General features: G+C 41.6%; 1 protein-coding gene across 2 annotated transcripts in view; it reads left to right on the top strand.

Moving 5' to 3' along the window:
• The window catches only part of POPDC3 (popeye domain containing 3), a 19857-nt gene extending 1066 nt beyond the window's left edge, over positions 1–18791 (top strand). Inside the window, exons 1-4 of one of the 2 annotated variants that reach the window (XM_008637919.2) lie at positions 53–483; positions 8823–9560; positions 11325–11433; positions 12272–18791. In XM_008637919.2, coding sequence (XP_008636141.1) covers positions 9070–9560; positions 11325–11433; positions 12272–12601 — 930 coding nt within the window. In that variant the 5' untranslated portion in view covers positions 53–483; positions 8823–9069 and the 3' untranslated portion in view covers positions 12602–18791. Of the gene's footprint in view, positions 1–52; positions 484–8822; positions 9561–11324; positions 11434–12271 lie in introns of those variants that run through there. The other variant, XM_017739716.1, reaches the window with a different exon arrangement.
• The last annotated feature ends 4864 nt before the right edge of the window (positions 18792–23655 follow it).

The raw sequence follows: 23655 nt of genomic DNA, 5'->3' as shown, positions 1-23655 counted from the left end.
CTCGGGGACACCCGCACTGGGGCAGGGGCAGCGGCAGTCCGGGGAGGGCTGCCCGCCCTGAGGACTCGGCGGCGTCCTGAGCGGGGGTGACAGGTCACTGCCCCGGGAGGGAAGCCCTCCCTCCCTGCGTGCCCGGCGGGGGTAACCGGAGCTCGCGAGTCAGCCCTGCCTGGAAGTTGGAGAGCTCTGCTGTGTCCCCTTTAGAGAGGAGCGTGACACGCTGCCCAGCGCTTCCCCTCGCCAGGGCGCTGTTTGAAGTGGGACTCTTCGTTGCGTGTCTCGGGTTAGGATTTGTCCCTTAGGACAGCGGGGCTTCTGGTTCTGCCCGGGTGCAGCTGCTGCTGCTCACTGACAGAAGAGCTGGCTCGGGAATATCTCTACTGTCACAAAACCACCTCGGGATCCGGGGATTTCTTCCTCCGGCTGGGGGTTTGCTTCGTAGGCTGGCGTTATTTGATTCTTCTCTCTTTCCATCAATTAATGGTAAGAGCAGATGAACCCTGAAATTGCATTTGCAGTTGCTCCTTTCCGAAGGTAGAACGAGCGACACAAAGCACTGCTCTTCCCCAAACTATAATCTTTTTTGCCAAACACCTTCTTCCAAACTGTAATATTTTACCACATTTTCTTCATCTGTTCTGGAAAACTCTGTGTGCATTTAGACTGTCAATCACTTTATGGGCAAACATTTTATATAGCAGATATCCTGTAATATTGAATCACAGACCACCTGATCGTGTTACAGAGATGTCCCTGATGAAACCTGGGTTCCAGAACTAGGGCTTCTTGCTACTTTGTTGCTTAATGGGAATGTGATTGTATATGTACAAGTTAAAATGTCTTCACTGACCGCAGCAAAACAAGAAATGGTTTCCACTTCTGCAGAACTGGTCCTGTTCAGGCTTTCCACAAAGTTCTGTGTGGTGCCAAATAATAAAGTAGCTTAAAATGTCAAGTTTTAAAGAAATGCCTTGCCTGCAAAATAGTAAGTACACTGCAAGTCCTCTAATGAGGAGCTTAGATACTGAAACAGAAGAAAGTGGTAACTGTGGTCAGTGGTGGTCCCTGACACAAACTTTGCCTTCACAGATAACTGTGAAGGCAAAGTTTGTGTCAGGTAAAGCTTTTATGATGAAAGTTGAGAGCAGACAGTTTATTAAGGATTCAAGAAAAGGGTTGTTAGCTGAAGCTACATGTGATCTTCTTACTAAGTGTGTGGGTTCTTCAGAGAGGAGAAGTTATTTTATCATTTTAGTGTGTTCCCCTACTTTGCAAAGAAGAGCTCTGATCAGTGTCTCCAGATAATGATAGGCAATCTGCGTTTATGTGTTTGGACACATGGCTCATGGTGCAATTCTGTAAGCCAGTTGTACATGCAGGTATGGTGTTGTGAACCAAGCCTCTTTTTTTGGGAAATTAAGTTCGTGTCAGGTCATTGGTTTCATGGTAGTGCATTCCCATTGAAAGGCTTTACTGCACCATACAAACTCACTTAAGCAGAATTCTGCAGAGTTCAGCTGTAGTTTATTAAACCACTTTTTAAGCACTTGTGAAATGTGCATTGTGGCTGCTTTCTCCACTATTAATTTAAAAGTTGAACTGGAAAGAAGCTTGAAATTGTACTTCCTTTCAAGTTTTATTCTCAAACCCAATAAAACATACACCCTAAATTGTTTTTTGGCTAATGTTGTTCTATATATGAGAGCCTTGCTCAAATTTATCCAAGAGCTGGCAATCTATTGTTAGTTTAAAAAATGTCTGACTGCCATTCCATATTCATGTTTCTTAGGAGCAAAATACCTTAAAAAAAGGAGAAAGGGGATTATACTTCTCAGTTTGGCAGGAATACCACGTGTACTTATGGTTCATTAATTCCAATTCAAATTGAAAGAAATCTGTAAGTTTTATTTCTTTTCAGACACTGTCTAGATGATAAAATAGACAGCGTCTTCAACATTGGCTTTGCAACCACAGAGGGTTGCATTGTGTATTTTACAATGATAAATGGGAATTGTTGAAGTACTGTAAATTGTGTATAGTTAGCTGGTCTTTAAAGACTAAATAACACCAGCTTCACTGTATGCAGTGCTCCTAATGAACCTTGTACTGTTCTTTCTGTATTACTGTGGGGTTTCTTTTTCTCTCAAGGCCTCCCCCATCCAGCTTTTTTCCACTTCTTAAAAAGATTAGTGGGAATTTAAGCAAATTGTAGGCAGAATCAGGCTTTCCCAGCTGCACCCAAACAAGCTCAATGAGGGGAAAGTCCCATGAAACGTCTCCCGTTCAAGAGCTGTGCTTTGGAGACAGCAGCTCTGCATCTGCTGCACCAGGAAGATGGGAGACAGGCCCAGCTTGGCAAGGAGGACAACCAGTCACTGGTCTCGTGCCATTTGGTGGGTCATGTGGACCATTGACCTCAGTGTAGAGGTGGCATTGGGCTGTCTACAAGACTGGGCAGCAGCTGACTGAAGGGGCTGCTTGGTTGAACAACCTTAAGCATGGCAGCCTAAATTCTGCCTGACCAGAGCAGGGCTTTGGCCCTGGACAGTCCTGCTTGGCTGGTTCTTGTTTCTCAGAGCTGCCCTGAAGGCAGTGAAGCACCACTGATGGCTGGACATGCCCCAGCTGCCTGTTTTGCAGCTCCGAGCATTACCAGAAGGATTGCTGTCTGGGAAGGTATCACATCAAATGGATGATCTCAGTGTCGTGGGTCCAGTTTGGGAATTAAAGACCAGGGGTACTGGAAGGACTAGGCAGAGACTTCTGAGACACTTTACTTTCTGTGTGACAGCCTCTGCTCAGAGCACTGATCCAGTGGGTGAGACAGTGATGAGACATGAATGGACACGAGATGCCTGCCTCAACCCGAGGGAGTGCTAATCTATCTTCTCTCCTCCCATGACCGTGCTCCCAGTGATTCATTTTGACTCGTGTGGGTGGGTCACTTGCTGCCCTTCTCATTGAAGCTGTGATGTTGTGCAGAAGGGACACAGAACTGCACTGCAGTCCCTCTTCATTCTGCGATGATGCTCACCCAGGGACTGGGATCCTGAGGCTTGGTTGCTCGGGTTGCAGACAGGCTCCATGGCAAAGCATTCACATCCCTTTCTTTGAAAACCATTCTCAGGAAGGGATGCTGGCTCCACACAGATGAAGCTTTCATCTATAATGTCTATTGGAGGAGTAATTTCAGAGATGTACCTGTCTTCAGTGTTTTCTGTTGCCTAAAGTAGCTCTTAGTTGGTATCTGAGATAGGCTTCTGGATTTCTCTGGGAAGACCAGCTCCAAAACTTTCTAGGTATATACAACTTCTTTATATCAAGTGACTTAAACAAAAGTCCAGGAGACATTGTTGAGATCTGTTGCTGCCTGTTCTGAGCTTCCCCTCCCCCCTCCCAAAGACATGTGCTCTGAGCTCTTTTGTTCTAAGCGCGGGCAAAGCCAAATGTAACTCAGACTCTTCAGCAGTGTCTGATTGGCCGCTCACCCCGGGTCCGCCCCCAGTCCTCCCCTTTCCCCTTCTCCTTAAACAAAAGTCCAGGAGACATTGTTGAGATCATCTAATGTGATTTCATGTAGCATAAAAAATAGTATCATAGTAAATAATTTTAAAATTTATTTATACAAATATATAAATATATAATTCTGTGTATTCATATATAAATATATTTTTATATGTATATCCAGATTTATTTTAGGGTCCAGACAGCATCTTAACTTCTTTAATTCCCAGCAAAGGAAATCTTTAAAGCCATCCTACTAATTAATTACCTTTGCTATGTATCCTTGTGTGTCTTTGAAATCTGAATAGATGTAGTTTTATAGTGACTGATTATCTTGACAGCGTTGCCTTTTAGATTGGGTAGTTCTTTTCTTCCTCATCTTCCTTCCACCTTTGTTCAGGCTGCATTTTGTTGGGGAAACCTTGTGTTTTCCAGTATTATAATTACAGCTTTCTCTAGGATATAGTCTCAAGAAGTTTAAGGTACTATAGCTTGTGTTGTTAGTTACTGTCCTAGTGGCTGCATGCATTTTCAGCCAGAAGTGGGTCCAGGGACAGTATGTCACTGAAAACAGCTTGTTTACCTGCCCATAGCTGCCTATAGGCACGCAGCCACAGCTCTCTGTAGGTGCACAGCTCTCCTCTGTGCTGAGTTAGACACTGCATTCAATAAGGAGTTTGGTTCTATTGGTCCCTGTGGGTATCTCGCCCCACTGTGGAAGGAAAGTAGCTTGGGGAAAGGATTGGGAGCGGTAGGTGTCAGGAGGGGCCACAGAGGGGATTCCAGAGATGTAGGGACAATGGAAGGAAGGGGTATCTTAATTGATGTATGCACCTACATTGCATGTGAAACTACTTGATGAAATTAAGGAGCAGTTGCTTTCTGTAATCTAAATGATTGCTAGACCAGATGTAATTTGTGAGCCTAGAGGGGGTGCTTGGAACTCACCCCTCCGGAATGAGGGGGGGAGGGTGTCAAGGCCAGGAGGACCCCCCCTGGCTGGAGGGACTGCCTTGCTCCTGGTGGAGTTGCTGGACTGTTGAGCCAGGCTATGACCCCTAGATCATGTGTAAACATACACAGTGTAGTGGCTAAAACCAGTGAGACAAATCCTGCTAAATCCAGCATAATCTCATTTTGTGCGAAAAAGTGTATATGCTGTAAAGGAAAACCTTTCCTTTTGCTTCCAAACCTGTAGCAAACAATTCACCCAGGCTGGTTACACGATTAGCACATGCAGCTCTATAGCCTGTCAACATGTACAGTGTGAAAGTGCTGAGGGCTTTCTTTCGGAGTACTTGGGATAAGGCAACTAAAGAATGGACTATTCAAACTCTGAATAGCTTTACTTTTGACTTAATTAAAAAGACCAAAGAAAGAACTGCTGGTGGCCTCAGGGCTCTTAGGGTTTCTTTTTTGCAGGAATTATTGTGATCCAGACACAGTAACTAACACTCAGAGCTTCTCAGAGTTGAATTTGAGTCATCAGTGACAAAAATGGGGTGAAGTACACAGTTCTCAAGCAAATTAAAAATGTACATAATGGGTAATTCTTTATGTGAATACTGCAATGTGTGGGGGAAACACCCATTTGAGGAGGGGAAGGTTGTAATGTGCATTTATACAACACAAATTCATTCTGTTTTGACTGCTTTAGTGTACTGCTTATATGAAATTTTATGTTGCCAGCAGATATTTATTTGGTAGAGTGTAAGTGAAATACTCCATTTTCTGCTTTGAAACTCCAGCAAACTCAGTGATTTTAACACTTTCTGATAACAGCTTAGTCCTTTCAGCACTGTTGTATATTTTAAAGAAGTCCATGCCGCTGTATATTGCTCACAGCTCTAGCCTGGGCTGATTTTTCGCATCCCTTCGTCTGCTCCTGCTGGAGAAGGTGGGATGTGTGGTGGGGCAAGACACTCTGAAGCATGTCAGTAATTCAGCCTGTGCTGGCAGGGCACATCTCCTTCCTGAGCTGGGAGGACTCATCTTGCATGAAACTCGGCTTTTGGCAGCCTACAGATGTCAATGTGTGCCATTCTGATTATGGCAGTCCCATGGCAGGGAGCGTGCTGTGCATGGTGCTCCTTCTCCATAGGCAGGGATGGAGTAGAAAGTACTCAATGTTTGCTTGGGAAGACGCAGTTCTTCAGCTTTATAAGCCAAGACAGCTGCTTTAAATGCCGTTTCCTGCTTGCTGGATCATCACCGTCAGATGAACCTGTAGCAATAACTGTTCGCCGCAGCCAGCGCAATCGAAGCAGGTCATCAAACAAAGCAGAAGACCAAAGCACCTCAGTGAGAGGATGGTGTCCCCTCCAGGTGCTTACAAATGGTAATGTTGTGCTACTGTGAAGGATGACTCGGTTGGTATCACAGCTGCTTGGTTTTTTGGTTTGGGGGATTTTTCTCTCCCCCAACCTCACTTGCAGTAGATGAATGGCTTAATTAGAATGACTGTTCTGAAGCCCTCAAGAGTTTAAATTTTGGACTTGTAGGAACTATACAGAAAAATGTGAAAGGCCTTATCTAGCACTAAATACCCTTCAAAATGGGAAATTTTACTATTCTTAGGCCCATACCGATTATTGTCTCTGCTCTGTTTACAATTACCAACAATTTTTAGCTCCCAAATATTAGCATAATTTTTTGACTGAGAAGAGCTGCATCTTCTCTTTCTGCCTGCAGTTCACTGGCAGCAAGCATGCCTACTCTTCACCACAGCCCTGAGAAATCAGGCCCATTTAGGAGTAGGTTTTGTCAGTATTTCCAGACAGTTTGGCTTTGCCTGCACACCTTGTGTAGCTCAGGAGAGTGTTGTGTTGGTAAGGCTGTGCTTTGGGCTAGCACTGACCTCCCTCCTTTGCCTTTCCTCTTGCCCAGAAGGAGAAAGGTCCTCTCCAGTCTGGGGGATGCCGCAGCACAGTAGAAGTTCTCATTGTGTAGAAATAGAGGAATAAATGGGAATTTTCCACACAGTGGTTTTGGAAGACAGGTCCCATTCTGAAAATGAACACTTAAAAATGCAGGACAGTTTCCTCAGGGCTTTGGTTTTGTGTATGATGACCGTATATCTGTGTCCTAGTGACACACTGTTCTTTCCATATTATCTTGGCCCATCTTGTCATGAATAGATGCTTTACAGAAACACTGTGAGCTATAGTGTGGGCAGACTGAGAATGCAATAAGTGAATTAAAAATTGAACATACATTTTGTGAAATTACTATAATGTCATGTGAAATTATTGCAATGTGTGACCTTACATGATGACAAGATGTTGGTCATGTAAAGTTAATTACTGATCCACTATGGTTTTGTTTGTGGCATGCATACAGTTTCCAGTGTAACTCCTCAGTCATGGTTCCCTTCAAAACACAGATTTTTATTATTTTCTTTTAGAAATTAGGGTCCTCAGTAAAACTGCTTAGAGCAAAATGTTGGCAGGAGAGTACAAGTATTAAAAATAATCCAAAATCACTGTTATCAGTGATTCTGTTTTAAACAAACAATCAGTCAAACAAAATACTTCTGCTACTGATTTTTGACCGTGTATTGGAAATGCTGAGTGGATTCAGAATACAAGGTCTGGGAACTGTATGTTCCAGTTTTATTTTCTTTTGATTCAGAAATCTTACCCCTTGATCACAGAAGCACCACCTAAATTTCCTCATGATCTTACCACACCTAAGTAACTTCCTCATAGCTGATGCAGTTTCCCAGTCTCCAAGGGATAAATCCTACATCTGCAGGAAATCCTGTACCAGAGGAGAGTATTTGGATAAAGAAACAAACTGAAAAGGTTATAGTTGCAAACTACCTTATTCTTGTAATGCTGGTTTTTACACTGTAGGAGGATATTGAACATTGTAATTTGGAGAGGTTCTGTGCTCTTTAGCTGTGGTATTTTTATGGGCCAGTGACTTTTCCTATCACCACTCCCAGAGAGGGAGAGTGTCCTCCTAACTTGTTCTTCTGAGCTCTGCTGCTCAGTTGTTTAGGATTTTATGTCTTTATTTAGCACTAGTGTTATTCAATCACAGAATTAATGTTGGGGTTTGAATAAACTTTAAAGAAGTAATGCTGTGATGGCTAGGAAATATTATATAAATTTTCTTTATTAATTTCTTAGACCTGTCATTGTAAAAGAAGCACAACTGAAAGCCCTGATGAATGATGCTGGATCTTTCACTGCAACAGCAGTGCTTTTAAAGTATTGACTTCTGTGGCTCTTGTGAGGGGGAAAAAAAACAAACTACTATGATATTCTAGAGAATCTGATAATTTTGATAGCAAGATAGTTCTTAGTTTCCTTGCTGTTCTACCAGGAAAAGAACCAGACAGTAAGGCTTTGGAGGTTTCAGTCTGGATTACACCACTAATATATTCTGATTTTGCAGTTCTTACCGTGTGTAATCTCACATTGAAGTATGTATTTTTATTTTAAAAGACAGGTATGGAAAGCTGGTTTTGATTTTTTTAAAAAATTTATTTTGGGGTTGCTTTATGCATGCTGTCTCTGTGTTCTCCTTTTAAAACTCTTAGAAATACATCACCATATGAAAACAAATAGCATGTTTCATATTTGAGAGTGTTGAACAATAAAATTATGAGGTCCATGGTGTGAAATTTTATGATATAGAACTTTGAATGTTATAAAATTGCTTCGTAAATGTCCCTTGAGTAGTATTTTGCAGGACTACTTATTTCATGTTCTAATAGCATAATCTGTATCAAGATGCCTTTAAGCTTTGTAGTCTTCCTTATATATGACAGGTTTTTGCCTGTTATCCTTGGAGTAGAAAGGACCATCCCCTGGGACACTTGGGTTTCCCTTGTGGTGTTTGGGGATGGAGTTTGTTGTCTCCGGGAACAGAGAGCATCTTTGCTCAACCCATTAATGAGAATGATTTGACCAAAATCCAGAGTGAAATGGAGGAGGCGAACAAGGAGGAAGAGTTCACTGTCTCTTCTTCTTAAAGAGCTGGGTAGGAGATTAAAAAAGGCTCTCAGGGAGCAGGGTCTGGACCAACAAATCCAACTACCTTCTCAGCAGTGGGGCTGTGCAAAGGCTTGTCACAGGATGTTGCGAATGCAGCATACATGGATTCAGTGACAGTTCAGTGGTTGCTACAGGGACCACAGATATGGAATACATGATCTTCATTTGAATGAATATTGAAGTTTGATCCTGGAATCACAGAGGTGCAAGGGTAATTGGAAGATTGTAATGCAGTCTGTGGTTTTAGGCAATAAAACTTTGATAAAATTTAATTGATAATTTTATAAGTATTTCATCTTTTGTTCACTTGTCCAGATCAGAAGAAGCTACAGATGACATGACCAAAGTCAAAATAATGCATGAACTGATGAGAAACAGCACTGAGAATGTTAGCTGGCTAGTTTCTGGAAATCCTAAGTGTGACTTCACTACCAAAAGAGACCATGAAGTTATGTGATCATTGAGCAGAGTTTGCAAGAATGGAAAACAAAAGGACCTCACTAGCTGCATCTCATAAATAAAAATTTCCAAGATTCAGCTGAATCAAAAAATTATTCCAGCCATGGGAGAAAATGCAAGTTTTTGGGAAAGTTTGATATATGCACATCCTACGTGTACCACCTGGAAGCAAGAGGCAGAGGGATCTATCTACCACCTAGCCAGTATTCTCTTTGTTGTGGGCTTCATGGGTGGAAGTGGATTCTTTGGGCTCCTCTACGTCTTCAGCTTGCTTGGACTGGGCTTTCTCTGCTCTTCTGTTTGGGCTTGGCTGGATGTCTGTGCTGCTGATATATTCTCCTGGAATTTTGCGCTGTTCACTATATGCTTCGTCCAGTTCATTTACGTTACCTACCAAGTTCGGAGTGTTGCCTTTGACAGAGAATTCCAGGAACTCTACAGTGCTCTCTTCCAGCCTCTGGGAATTTCCTTGACTGTGTACAGGAAGATCGTCTTGTGCTGCGATGCAGAAGTGATTACCCTGGAGAAGGAACATTGTTATGCCATGCAGGGCAAAACACCTATTGACAAACTGTCCTTGCTTGTGTCAGGCAGGTTTGTATTGCCTTGTTCAGGTTTACTGCAAATATCTTTATTTTCCCCTCCCTATTGAAAATGAAAGAGGAAAAAACCAAAAGCCTGATTTGTGTATCGTTTGTTTATTTGCCAGTGCAATAGATTAACTATTAATGCAAGTAATATAAATATTAATAGGTTAAATACACTTGTCTAAGATAGCATTAGCACGAAAACACTAAGCACAGAATCTGTAATAACATGAAGAAAAGAATTTGAAGTCATTCTTTTCCAGGCTGCTGTATCATAGGATTTAACAGGTTAGGCAGATAAAGGGAATAAATTTTCAGTCTTTCAGCTGTTTTTCAGTCTTCAGGTCATGGCTTGCTATCTATCTACTGCCTAGCTGATGAGCACAGCATCTGTCCTATTTTTCTTTACTAGTATCATCTGAAATGGTACAAAAAGTTAGTTACAAAACTGAATATACTGAGATAAACTCTGTTTAATGGAGATCTTGACTTTGATACAGATTGCATTTGGTTGCTTTCAAGGCAGTGGGAGAAGAGTATTGGTAAGGAAGAGCAAAAGACTTGAAAGTGCCCTTTCATTACAAGGGGACATAGTTGAGCCTTATCAAGCCTTGCAGAACTGGGTCCACAGTTACTGTATACTGTAGCCCTGTATTAGACCCTGAGGCAGTAAATCCACCTGCTTGTGCTCCCTGCTTCCAGGAGAGCCTTCTGGCAGCTTTGCTGCTGCTTTCCTGGAGGGAAATACTAGCTTCTGTACTGTATGCAAAGCAGAGTGTGGTACCAGACCGCCACGAGAGTAGGTGGGACACCCAGAGGTGATGGACATGGACTGTCCTTGATGGGACACTTTGTGGGTGCTTTTTGATAGCCTGCTCCATGGATGGATGGATGGAACTTGTAGGCAGCTTGACACTCAGCTGATTTAGGACTGCTTGCAATGAACAATATGGATTGTAGGCAGTTTTCCTTTGTGACACCCTGGTTCAGAGCATTCTTGGGAGCTGTCTAGGAAGTACTTAATGGAGATTGCTTTTGGTCTTACCAAAGGAGAGGTGTCCATCCTTCTACATGCCCAGCCAGTTAGTGATCACCCAGAGCTCCTGCTGCCCTTCGTCCTGTGGTACAGGGCTGCTTGTGTGCCTTCAAACTCATATGTTATTTAAAAAGTAGAAAGGAAAGGAGACTTCTCTTTGGCATCTTCAGAAGGCCACAGCATTCACACAGAGTTCCCATACCTCCAGGCTGTTCATCTGCCTCCGGACATAGTCCTGTGGCCATGTAATTCCTGTTAAACATGGAGAGAGGCCTGCCTAGCACATGCCACGGGGCACTCCTGCTTCCCACTCCCAGTTTTTGTCACTTTGTTCCCTTTAAAATGCTTATTTGCCAAAACTGGAAGTAAATCCCATGGTTTTCAGGGGAAGCAGGTAAATGCTGTTATGGGCTTTGGTCTTTCACCTCTCCAGTGTATAATGGCCTTTTAATGGCAAAGCTTGTGCATCACTGCACAGACCTACCACAGAGAGAATAATGTGGTTTGAAAAAGGCCTGGAAAGATTTCCATTTCAGTTGCATGATTGTCTTGTATTCTCTTTCAACTGGCCTGAGCAAGCTGGGTTCAAAAATATAATTAGGATACTGTTGGCTGTTTTTTTGTGCTTTCAAAGCTATATTTGAATTTCTCAGATAGTAGAAATAGCACATTCTTGTTGTAGTCATTGCTGGTGTACTGATAGTGCTAACAAATTAACATGTCTTATCTTGGTAGGATCAGAGTGACAGTTGATGGGGAGTTTCTGCATTATATTTTTCCTCTTCAGTTTCTGGACTCTCCTGAATGGGATTCACTGAGGCCCACAGAAGAGGGAATTTTCCAGGTAAAAGTTAAGGGGTTTCTTTTCTTTTGTTTTCAGTACTACAGGAAACTGTTCAAGTACTGTTTGATTTCAAAATAAATTTATTCAGTTGTGGGTTTTGTTTGTGATACTGTACAAACCAGTGGCATCCCATTAGTTTGGGGAGGGAAGTCCTCTTTATCCGTTGGACTGGTTTTGCTGTTTGTATCTTGTTACAACAAACGGGGTTTTCTTAAAGCTAATCTGGGAGGTAGGCTCTGTTTGCATTCTTTGGCTGCACTGCTGTTCAGCCCTGAGAAGCCAGGTTTCCTCGGGGTGAGTAGAAGCTGGTGCTGAAGAGGTTTCCCAGTGGGAGATGAGCCAGGGGGAGACGTGCCTGTGACACAGCTTGGCACGGGTCACAGCATGAGACATGGTGTCAGCCAGGGCTGCCCCTGAGCTCTGTGAGCCCTCCCACTGCTGTCACTTGACCGACACGCTGGCTTCTGTCTGTGTTGGATCTGATGTCTGCTGTCACGAGGACAAATGGCATTTGTCGAGAGCTTTCTTTAGACCTGCCTTTCCAGCTGAGGCTGCCAGGATTGGAGCAGGGAGTGCAGGGCTGAGCCAGGGCATCCTGACCATGTGGGTGCAGGCATATTGTCATTGAGGCTGACTAGATGTGATCATTTAGTCCATATCCAGTCACCGTTCTCACTTGTCTTTTGCATACAGTAACCTCCCAGAGCTCTCTGACTCAATTAAAAGGCTCTAATTGCAGTAGACAGGTTCTGATGGGAGAGGGGGGTGCCTTCTGAGCAAGGGCAGCAGCAGCAACACCGCTGCCTTGTCACTGGCTCTTCAATTCTCTCTTGTGTAGGTAACGCTTACAGCAGAGACAGATTGTCGGTACGTGGCCTGGAGGAGAAAGAAGCTCTACCTGCTGTTCGCTAAACACCGCTTCATCTCCCGCCTGTTCTCAATTCTAATTGGGAGCGACATTGCTGAAAAACTGTATGCCCTGAATGACAGGGTGCACGTGGGGCAGGGCTTTAGGTATGACATTCGCTTACCCAACTTCTACCACGTTGCACTGCCAGAGACCCCTCCCGTGCAGCCCTCCCACCACTCCCACCACCTCCAGAGAGGGTCCCCCTGCCGCAAGCCCACGGGGGTTACAAACTGCAGCTCCTTCCTCACACCCTCCTAGGAAGGAAAGTTCTGCTGCAGCCATTCCTCAAAGCGATGAGGGGAGATGGAAGGTGGCAGAGCAGAAGAGCAGAGAAGCAAAAGCAGATGAAGCCAAATTTGACTGATAAGTGCCATTTATGTTAATTGGAGTAGGTTGAATTCTCTGTTTCAAGCCAACAGGTTGGCTTCTGCATTTTGACTGTCTGTGCAATATGTTTACTTTCTGTTGATTCTCCTGTTATCTTCATCTCTTTCCTTTTGGAAGAGAACAAATCATAACAGTCTGAGGTCTTATTGCAATTGTGGTGGCCTCTGTGGTGGTGTGTTGTTTTGTTAGTTTTTTTTTTTTTAAAAAGCAAACCCATGGTATTTGTAATTATATTTCCTCAAAAAATTTTGTCATAATGAAGTAAAGTCAGAATAGTCAATGAGAACAAGTAAGTTGTCTTCAAAATATAGCAACTTGGTTATCATGTTCATTTTTATGCCATGTGAACATTCTCTCAATTTACATGAATAATGTTGCAGAAAAAAGACTGAGGGCCGATTGCATTGGTTTCATTTCTTAAAGAAATGAAAGATTTTGAAATGCACAGCAAGATTGTTAAAAATCCAAACAAAACAACACAACAAATTCTGTCCCATTGAGTGATTGGTTTCTCTCTGACTGTCCTAGAGAGGTAGTATGTGAAAACAGACATAAATGTTGTTGCTGGCATTAGAAAAATAAAACAGCTGTAACTGCTGCAAATACAGCTTAGGGAAAAGGTTGTTCGGCATTTCTGATAGGATGTGATGCTGTAGCACCTGGGCTTCTGCAGTGTCAGTGCCATTTGTGACATGTACAATAAATAATGTTAATCAATCTACTGCCAAACCATTGGAGTTTGTTGTACAATGTTCTTTTTAGCTGTGTTTGTCAGGAAGAGACTAAAACAGCTGCAGCAATAAATACAATTTTTAACTGATACATTCTTGTTTAGCTTCTAGAGTCACTTTCCTGTGCCTATGAAATTCTTGATTTAAAAGATATTCTCTCCCTAATTCTGTGGTGTTTTAATGACATAAGGGAGCCTCAGATCACATTTAGCAGGAGAGAGCTGGTTTCAACCCTTGGGGTCACTGTGCCTTTGAAGAGAAGTGTCTGAATGTCTTTGCTAGCTCACCTTCCTGCTGCTCTGCCTGATGCCTGCCAGTAATCAAAAAATAAGAAGCATTACAATTTTATGAGAATGGATTGCTGCTTGATACGTCTGGAAGTAGATAATATTTTTAGTATTTTAAAATTGCTGGCCTGTTTGGTAGGATGGCCCTTGTGTGCTTCTCCATGTGTGGGTATACATATAAGTTTAGATGTTGTGAGTGGTTTCTGGAGGAGTTAAAATGATACGATGTTATGCTTGAGAGATAATCATGCAGTATGTATAAAAAAGCTATTAGAAGGGATGTGAAACACTACCTGTTTGAAGGACAATTAGTGTAGAGCAGATAAGATTGTACAAGTTTTGCTTTTAGCTTTCTTTCTCGGAGAGGGAAACCTGCCAAACATAAATACCTCAGCATGCAATATGATAAACCCCAAATCATTCTCATAACCCTTCCATGCAATGTGTTCTGTATGTACTGCTTAATGCATGAAGTCCCTGAGTCACAGAGCTACTTTGTCCTGGTCAAAAGAGAATTGGAAAAAATGCAAACTGTTCACTGATATCTTTTAAAGACCTGTACAGATGCTAACTAAGGCACAAAGTGCCAGAGGCTGGCAGCATGTATTAAGGATGTACATCTGTGTGTCCCCTCTTCCCATAACCTTTTCCTGGTTAAGGGACAGGACAGCAGACTACCTGACCCCTTGGTGTGGCTCAGCACAGGTGTTCCCATGTAACTTCAGTGCTGTGGTTGGTGCCATGTCCTGTTTGTCAGCAGTGTCTGAGGTGGGAAAAGTGCATCATCTCTTGTGGATGTCACTTGGGCTGTGCCTTATCATCCCTCTCTGTGTCAGCCAGCTGAGCTGCTCTAAAAACCTTGTGCTGTTTTTAATGACCCCTTTAAAAATAGCCCCCCACCTCATTCGGATAACAAGAATTTCTAAATTTGTCATGCTGTGTGTGTTGGACCAACATGAAGTTTATACTTAACGTTTTATGTTTTAACAATCTGCAAACATAAAAATATTTTAAATGCATAAAAGAGATGTTATTTTAGACTTAGGTGTACTAATGTTCTCCTTGGTTTTCTTGAATACTTGGGTTTGGCCTATTGATTCAAGAAAGCTTGTCTTTACTAAATTCTGACTCTACTAAAGTCAATTCATTTGACTGCCTTCACCTTAAAATAAGACCAAGGCATCTTACCCAATTTCTATATCAAGCTTATATGTTCTATTTAAACTATAGCATACTGCTTAGGAAGATACTGGGGAATGATGGGTGCTTCATATCACACTTGGATAATTTTTTCTTTTTTGTGACTGTGGTATGCCTTGGCTTCTGTCACACATTTTCCAAACACAAGCCTCTGTGATGCTTTTCTCTGCTGGAATTGGTTACTGTCAGAAATCTCTACCAGGACACATCTGAGTCAATATCTGAACATACTCTTAGCTAATCTTGTTTAGCTGTTGCTACTGTGCTTTTTGGGCTTTGAGTCATTTTTTAAAAATCGTTTCTAGTTTTCCAGCATCTGTTTGAGACATGACTAGCAGAACATTTCAGCTGTAAAATTCAGCTGTGAAATATATATCTACAATAATATAAGTACACACAAAAGGACTGGAAGCATGACAGAAGTTCTCTCTACCTCTGGTTTTTTTTTTTATCTGGACAGTACTTCTAAAACTTACAGTGAAATATGGTCTGGCATGTGACTCACAAACCAGTATTTTGGGTGAGCTGTATAATCTACCTAAGTGAAGACCTACTCAGACTTATATCAGCGAAATTAGACAAGTTTTGTGAGATTACAAAACATTTTTCTTTTTTACCAGTTTCATAACCTTCTGTGGAGTTATGTCTACATTTGTAACATTTGTATGCTACTATAGGTAAGAGTGGCAGAATCTGTGCACGTGATGATGTGGTCATTCATCAGTTATTTTCCTAAGTTTTTATAATTATATGGACATCATGTTGGAATTGCCCTCACAGCCTGCAGAAGGGTGCAAATTTGCTGCATAAGGTAAGAAACTGTATGGCCTAGGAGAGTCCAAAACAGAGGGGGAGGAGGAGAGAAAGACAGAACTAAGTTCATACAGATTTTATCCAAGAGAGGTTTATTTTAAATTGGACTTGTGGCAAATTAATTTGTTGGATGCAGCAATATGTAGTTAGAGGTTCAAAAGCAAGTTTTGCCTACTTAGGAGCATGGGTCTGACCCTGCAATTCTTTCATTATGTAGGTTTTTTTTTAACCACTACTAGTGCAAGTACACGTACCAGGTTCCATCATGTAACTCCACTCGAAACTACAGAAACTATGGAATAACCAGAGAGGATGCACCCCAACATGCTGTTGTAGCTAATACACTATGCAAGGCAAATTTTAAGCACTTAAAGAAAAAGGTTGTTTTATTCAGTTACCTGTGATAGCAGAGGCTGAGCTTTGCAACTGAGGAAGGCCAGCCAGGGTCTATGTTTTCAAGAACTGTTTCCCTTGCAACAAAGCAAATTAGACATATAGAGATATGACCTCCCCTAGGATAAAACTGGGAAAGCTGAATACATGCTTGGATGATATTGCACCGATGTGCCATACCACAAAAAAGGCATATGCTCGTGGTAATTAAACAATATGTTGATACTACATTTTCAGGAAAGAAGTGCTCTACAGATTTTGCTTATTGTGAATGATAAATATAAGACATATTTGGTCTCAATGTACATGAAAATTTAAACCACAATATTGTGTTGCTCATATGAACAGATATTGCAAACCATGCGTTAAAACTGAAACAAATCTGCAGTTATTTATATAGAAGAAAACTATTTAAGTAGGAAAGGAAAAATTAATATTGATTTGTTGAATTCAGACATGACAAGATTAATATTTTTCTTTCTATTCCTGTAATAATTGAATGCATATTTTTCCTCCCTAGTGTGTTACTGTATAACAGATTTTTTTACTATACAACAAAATAAATACCATATAAAACCGATTTGTTAATTCCTCTTGAAAATACTGGATTTCTTTACATTAATATGCATTAAAATATAATAGGTTCAGGGCTCCCAAGGAAAAACACCTTTTCTTTCTGTTTATCTAATTCACATTAACTTTCCTTTCTTGTAGATTTTTTTATCCCTTCAGTTTCTACTTGCTGTAATTCTGCTGCTGTGGGAATCAAAAGATGTATTGAACTTGACATGTAAATCAAGCCACCTCATGGTGATGAATCAAACCATGTAGGTGGAGCTTCATCAGCAGGAGTGTGTAGGAGAAAGGCAGCACAAGCATGTCATCACTGAGCTCTAGATTTGGGGTCGTGTCCCAAACCATGGCTAGCAATGCCCTCCTAGAGAGTCACTTGGCAGAGGGTTCTGCCAGCAGAGGGTTTAGACCCACATCATCTTTCTGCAAGCTATAAATGTTGTTAAACCTTGCTCTGGAGTGGAAAAAAAAAAAAGATGGGACATTCCCAAAAGCTTGTGAGAGCAGAAGGATTTTGTAGCAGTTATTCTTCTGCTGTGGATTCACAGGAAATATTTTTAAGTTGTCATTTGAACTGCAGCTCCTAATTTGAGGGATCAGTGGTATATTGGGACAGGACTATTTTGCTACCTGAGCAGGATTTTGAAGACAAATGATGATAAAAGATAGATGACCAAGAACTAAGATGTCATATAAATAAAAAACTGCAATAAAATAATGGTAGTAAAGAACTATTTCAGCAGTGAATCCCATAGTTTTTATTGTATCCACTAGTAACTCTCCACCTAAACTTGTGCAAATCTGGGGGTTATAATAATTTTCTGGGAGTAAGGGACATTAGGCCAAGAGAGACACTGAAGCCAAAAATCCCATCTAATGGATGAGTGCTCTAACGATGTAATTGCATAGAAGTGGGCAGCAGTGTCCCCTTCTGTAGAAACTGCACATCATAGGCAAGCATTAAAGCATCTCATCTGTGAAAGGAGGTGAGCTGGTCCCTGTCCCCAGGCAGCGATTCTGGTGGGATGATCCCAAGCAGCCTGCAGGAGTCATGGCTTGGTGAGGATGAAGCACACATACCTCTTTAATATTTCCCATGCGTGGGTTTTAGGAAGAGTGCAGGACAATCTAGATACCCAATGCTGGGCTTGCACTTCCATGTAGGACATGACTCAAGGGTGGGATACTGGCAGGTAAGATTTGGGATGAGTTTAAAACACATTAGGTAATGACCCTCTATCTTCCCATATGTGTTCTCTTACACCGGGTAAATGAAAAATAACTTAATCCATAACAAAAGTGAGGCAAGCCAGTTCACATCTGCTAGGATACCCAAGGATGGGTATCAGCAGTTCCTACAAAAAAAGCAGTTTGGATCTATGAAATGTTTGGAACAGCAGTTCCAAGCTGTTGTGCTGGAATTCCTTGCTGTGCTTTGTTCATCTAACTCTCTCACATTAAAATTTTTAAAGCTTTTATGGAACCCAGCTGTAGTAGCTATTCTGTTTTACTAAGAGATAAAATATTCTGAATACTTTTTTTGAATATGAAGCAAAACTGTCCTGTTTTCATTTACAGAAAAGCTGAGTCCTCTCAAATGATACTTTCAAGCAGATCTCCCCTAGTGAGGGGAATGAAGTGCTTCTCAAAAAGTCAGATATCCAGCACTATGCTCTGTTTATCACTAGGTCTTCATTTTATTGTTCAGTTACAGCTTTTCAAAAATATAATGTTCATGCTGGAAATATGTTCTTTAAAGAAATAATGAGTAAGTATTAGTAGAAAAAAAAAAAGACAAGAAATACTGATACATAAAGCATTTTTACATGGATTTTGATTTTACCAACTATTAGTATCTTTTTGTTAACTATAGTGGTTGCCATTTTAGTTCTGAAAGTGCTTTTTACAGTGGTATATGTACTTAAGCTACATGCAAAAGCAATAATCACATATATATGTATGTTTATTGCAGTCTGTATCCCTGTTTTTTACTCTATATAATAGGGGTTTGTTTGTTGCTCTTTTCTTTACAGAACAAAGAAGCATAATAAACATTACTTAGAAGACTGGTCTTATTTATTAATTGAAAAGAGAAGAAAATGTGTTTTTTTTAAATTCTGTATTTACTTTTAAAAATCAAGGTAGCAAGAAGCAGTTGTGGCATGCTCTAACTCAGCACACATGTTGACAGTCCTTTACAATATGCACAGTTTATTAAATTCGAAAAAGCTATCTCTTTCCAGTTCAAAGTTTTTCTGAGGTAATCTATTTACCTTTTCTTTCCCTTCATGGTGGACTATTATCACTATCAAATAATGTATGCTATCTTTGTCACTTGTTTAAATAATTTCTTAGACTTACCTTCAGCCTCCCCCTACTTCTTTTTTTGTCCTTGTTCCTCAAGTTTTTTAGTTAGGTTTTTTGATTTTTTTTTCAGTTCTGTCTGTCTGTCTGTAGCTGTTAAACTCTTGTTATTTATTGTGTTTTCATATCTTTGCATAAAATTCTAAATCTTTATCAATAATTTTTTTAATTCCTAGAAAATGGTTGATAATGATGCACATACGCAACATCCTCAAGGTTCAGTCCCAGCCTTTGCTTCTCAAAAATAGCCACTGGTAAATATTAAAATGCACAGCTAAAAAAGACTAACACTGCAGCAAAACATTAATTGTCACTGTAGCAACACCCAAAAGCATGCATGCATTTGTACTCTGACAGTATCTGCAATTCCTTTGGTTTATGCGGACAGTCACACAGACTCACAGAAATCCATGGGGATCTCTGCAGAGAGAACATTGAGAGCTGCTGCTGAAATGCGTTTACCCCAGGATTAGCACAGACATCTGTCCATGAGCGTTTTGAACTTTATTTGTGCGTGGAAGTTGTCCAAAAAGGGGACAGAAAAATCACAGCCAGTTCACCCAGTGCTGCCAAATCTGCTGTAGTGGGGACCCCTAAAAATGGGCTGTCACCCAGTGAGGGGAGAGATGCAGCGCAAAAGCATGGCTCTATTACTTGTCTTCCAATTTTGTGTGAAGTAAGAGCTGCCTCACGTTAACCAAGAGCAATGTGTCGATAGCTATTTGAGTTCCAGGCAGGCAATGCAGTCAAACTCCATATCTGGTATTCCTCTATTTGTAGAAAGAAGCAAAGCCCCTGGGACAGGTTCCCATTATTCCCAAATGCCGTAAGAAAGCTGCCCTGGCAGGGCAGTGACAAGCGTGCCTTGGCTCTGCTTTAGGAAATCCAACACATTTTATATCAGCTCTCCTGTTTTTTTGGGGGAGTCATGTGATTTAGGTAGAGCTAGAACAAGCATAGCAGGCCCTTCCATCAAGTCCCAGAAAAATCACTTGCAAGCAGTTCATAGAAACTGTTCACTGAGCAATTTCAAATAATGAACATGCAAAATAAAGTGTCAGCAGGGAACTGCTCATGCATAATTTGGGAGCAGGGATAATTGTTCAGTGTGATTGAATAAATTGTTTACTGCACACAGTTTAGATAACTTTAATAGCAAGCAATTTTACTCTGTCCTCATACCTCAGGATCACGTACCCTTTGGATAAACATCTACATCAACCATCTGTTAAACTCTGAATACCTTGACTGATTATTTTAGAAGAAAGTTGGCTCCTGGCTGTAAGCTGGCAACAATCAGTTACTATACTATTAGTCAGATACCTGGAAGCCCTGGGATGTAGTGTTTTATATCTTGGATTCAAACAAAAAGATAGCCCTTCTTGTATTAACAGGAGACACCATCCCTGCAGGTGTTGCATTGGAAGAGTTGCCTGACTATACATCAGAAAGTGTCTGTCAGATGGCCTGAGGTAAACATGCACTGGAATGCACATATTCCTGTTAAAAAAACTCCAGAATACTGAAGAGCTGAGAGAGTATTTGTCGTTCACAATCTCTTCCATGCAAACTTCCTTCTAGTAAAACATAATTCTTGAGGATGCTTTCAGGCAAAACCCATATAAATAAATTTTCTGCAGAAAATGTGTGTGATTTTTCAGTTATACAGCCCATAATTTCAGCAAGTGGGATGGGATTTGCTAGTGTATTTCATCCCACTCCAGACAGTTGTCAAATACACACAGAATGAATTGCTTTCTAAAGCAGCCCACTTATAGTGCCTATGGAGGGAATTTAAAAGATTAGTTTAGAGTAGATGCTGAGTACACTTCCTGAAACTATAAATGGAAACATTTCATAGATCTTGCCATTGTCTGAAAATAGCCCTGTCAGCCTGGCACATCTGGGATCCTGAATACAAAGCATTTGTTCTCTTTAGTGAAAACTTTGCCTAAAAAAGGCTATGGCATTGGACTCTCATTTGGAAGAGGCAGAGCACTTGCAGTTTCATGAAAAGTTTCTTTCTCATCTGCATAATAAGGTCTTCCAATGCCTGGCTAGGCTAAACTGAGACACAGGAGAAGGAGCTTCAGGTCTCAGCTGTGCTTTTGAACTCCTACCTGTCCTCTTCTGAGGTCCAACACCTCCCTGCATCATCAGCAGGATGATATTTTCCCTGAAATCCAGAAAAATAGGCAGGCACCAAGAGGTTAAGGTGTACTGTTGAGGATCACAAAGCTGTTTGCTGGAGATAAGGAACAAGACTGAGCAATTTGCCACATCCATGTGACAGTTTCTACTGTGGACTATTACTGTGGAAAATAACTGTATAATTGGAGAAAGTACTTAAGCTATCAAGATCTTAATAGCAGAAGAAAGAGACACAACAGAGAAGAAACCTGCATCAATGAACAGCTGAAACACCATTAGACCGGTCTCTGCTGACAAAATGCATCAATTCAACACAAATCTCCAAAAACTGATCTGTCTGTCCAAAGCCAATCCTCATTCTGTGTAAATGCAAACAGTTTTTATTTCTTGCTTCATTACAGATTGATTTATATTAGCAGACTTCAGAGAACATGTAGCTTATTGACAAAGATAGGAGGTTAAACCAGTCTTTAGAGTGATTTAACAGCAGGACAATAATTTAATTAAACCAGCCCATTCTCCTACAGTACATGAGACCTTGTTTTAAGAGGATAAATTCTACTTAGTACTTCTTACTTAGAGAATGTTTGTTATCTGTGTAAGTATAGTTAATGTTATCTAATATTATCTGTAAAACTAAAGGCCATTAGTATCTGCCTTGGACTATGTGCCATCATCTTATATAAAATTAATGCCAGTGATTCTATCAGAGAAAGTTTTTCTTCTGTGCACAGGTGCACACCACAGCACAACACCAGAGTCCATCAGAGCCATGTCTACGTGTTCCACCTGCTTATAGCCCTCCTGGAGAGACAGGATAGAGGCACATCTCTCAGACCCTCTCTCACTTCCCTCTTTCTGCTGACAGCTGTACTGGCAGATACAACCATCTCCATTACCCACGTAGTCTTGGTTCTTACTGCCCTGCTGCAGACGGGAAATAGTGTTTAATCATGAATATACTGAAATATGAAGATCCCAAGAGACTAACTGCAATCAGGACAAACTTCTACACTGTCACATGGCTGCAAATATTATTAGTTCGTTGCCGAGCTTTCCTAACTAACATTTTTTTTTGCACTGGGCTAAGAACATGCTGTTTACCACCAAGGCTTCCCCCAAAACTAGAAGAGACCTGGAGGGTAATGACAGGTACAAAGGCTTTACAGAAGACACAACCAGTACAGCAAACTGCGCTTCTCCAGTGTTCGGTAATGTGCTAGAAAATGCTTACATGTCAGTTTGGATTGGGATAGGAACTCTCTGATGGGCTGCTTTGTGCAGCTTTTGGAAGCTACTTGGCTTTGCTCCAGCAAGCATAGCTGAATACTATCATTCTCAAACACATGCTAGATGCTATCACTTATGACCATTCCTGTAGTTATGTTATCCTGACTCGTTCTTCCTACCCTTTTTCCAGCTCACTTACTCTGCATGTCTCAGGAAAGAGAAGGTATATCCATAAAAACGGCTGGCCAGAGGAAACATAGTCCCAAGTCCTTCATAATTATTTCATAATATATTTTTGAAAATCAGATCTTACACGGGGCAGCAGGATTCATAAACCTCCTGTTCACATGGAACATGTTCCTGGAATGATCCTGATCTCTTCTCCAAGATGCAAAGCCAAGAACAACCATAACAAAGGCACGGCCTCCTGGGACATATGTTGATATGTACAGGTGTAAATTGTTACTTCAAAAATGACTTGGGATTCTGTATGCTTTCCAAAAATATTTAAGAATAATGCTGATCATATGCTCTTGGCTGCTGAAAAAATAACCCCACTTTGTAGCTAGTTCATCAGAATGTGTTGAAAGCGTTTTTCTGCCTTTTCAGTCCTCATTTATCACCAACAGTCAAGTTTTGAGACGGGCTGGAATGTCTTTCATTACTGGATGCTACTCGTCAGCCTCCTGGGGATGAAGGCAGGCTCGGTGACTACTTCGCCTGTCCTGCAAGACTGGTGGTGCCGGCGGGGGCTGGACAGGACACGGGCAGAACCGATGCCGACTTGCGGGGACACAAGCGTCCCGCTTTGGAAGCACGCCGTTTCTGGGAGCTGTCAAACTGCCGCACGAGGAAACTTGGTGGCATTTCTTAAACATCATGCTCGTGACAAAGCAACCACAGCAGGTGCCGAGTTGCGAAGAGCGTGAGCGGTTTTATAAAGGCTGTTGAGGCTCCTTGACACACCATGTAGGGGCAATACTGCTTGCGACTCGTTTAGGGGAGAATTCAGCCCTTCTAATTTTAACCACCCAACAGCTGGGCTGCCTGCCCGGGCGCGGGGCTCCGGCCGCACCTCTGCGCGGTGGCTCTCCCCACCTGTTGTAGGCGCCTCGATTGGGCATTGCCCACAGGCAGTGCCGACCCGGGTGCGGGTGGCCGGGGTGATGCTCGAGGGGTCACA

Source organism: Corvus brachyrhynchos, unplaced genomic scaffold, assembly GCF_000691975.1.
Source record: "Corvus brachyrhynchos isolate BGI_N302 unplaced genomic scaffold, ASM69197v1 scaffold14, whole genome shotgun sequence".
NCBI classification, from domain to species: Eukaryota; Metazoa; Chordata; class Aves; order Passeriformes; family Corvidae; genus Corvus; species Corvus brachyrhynchos.
The sequence above is the reverse complement of the archived record's forward strand: the minus strand, read 5'-3'. Positions and strand labels throughout refer to the sequence as shown.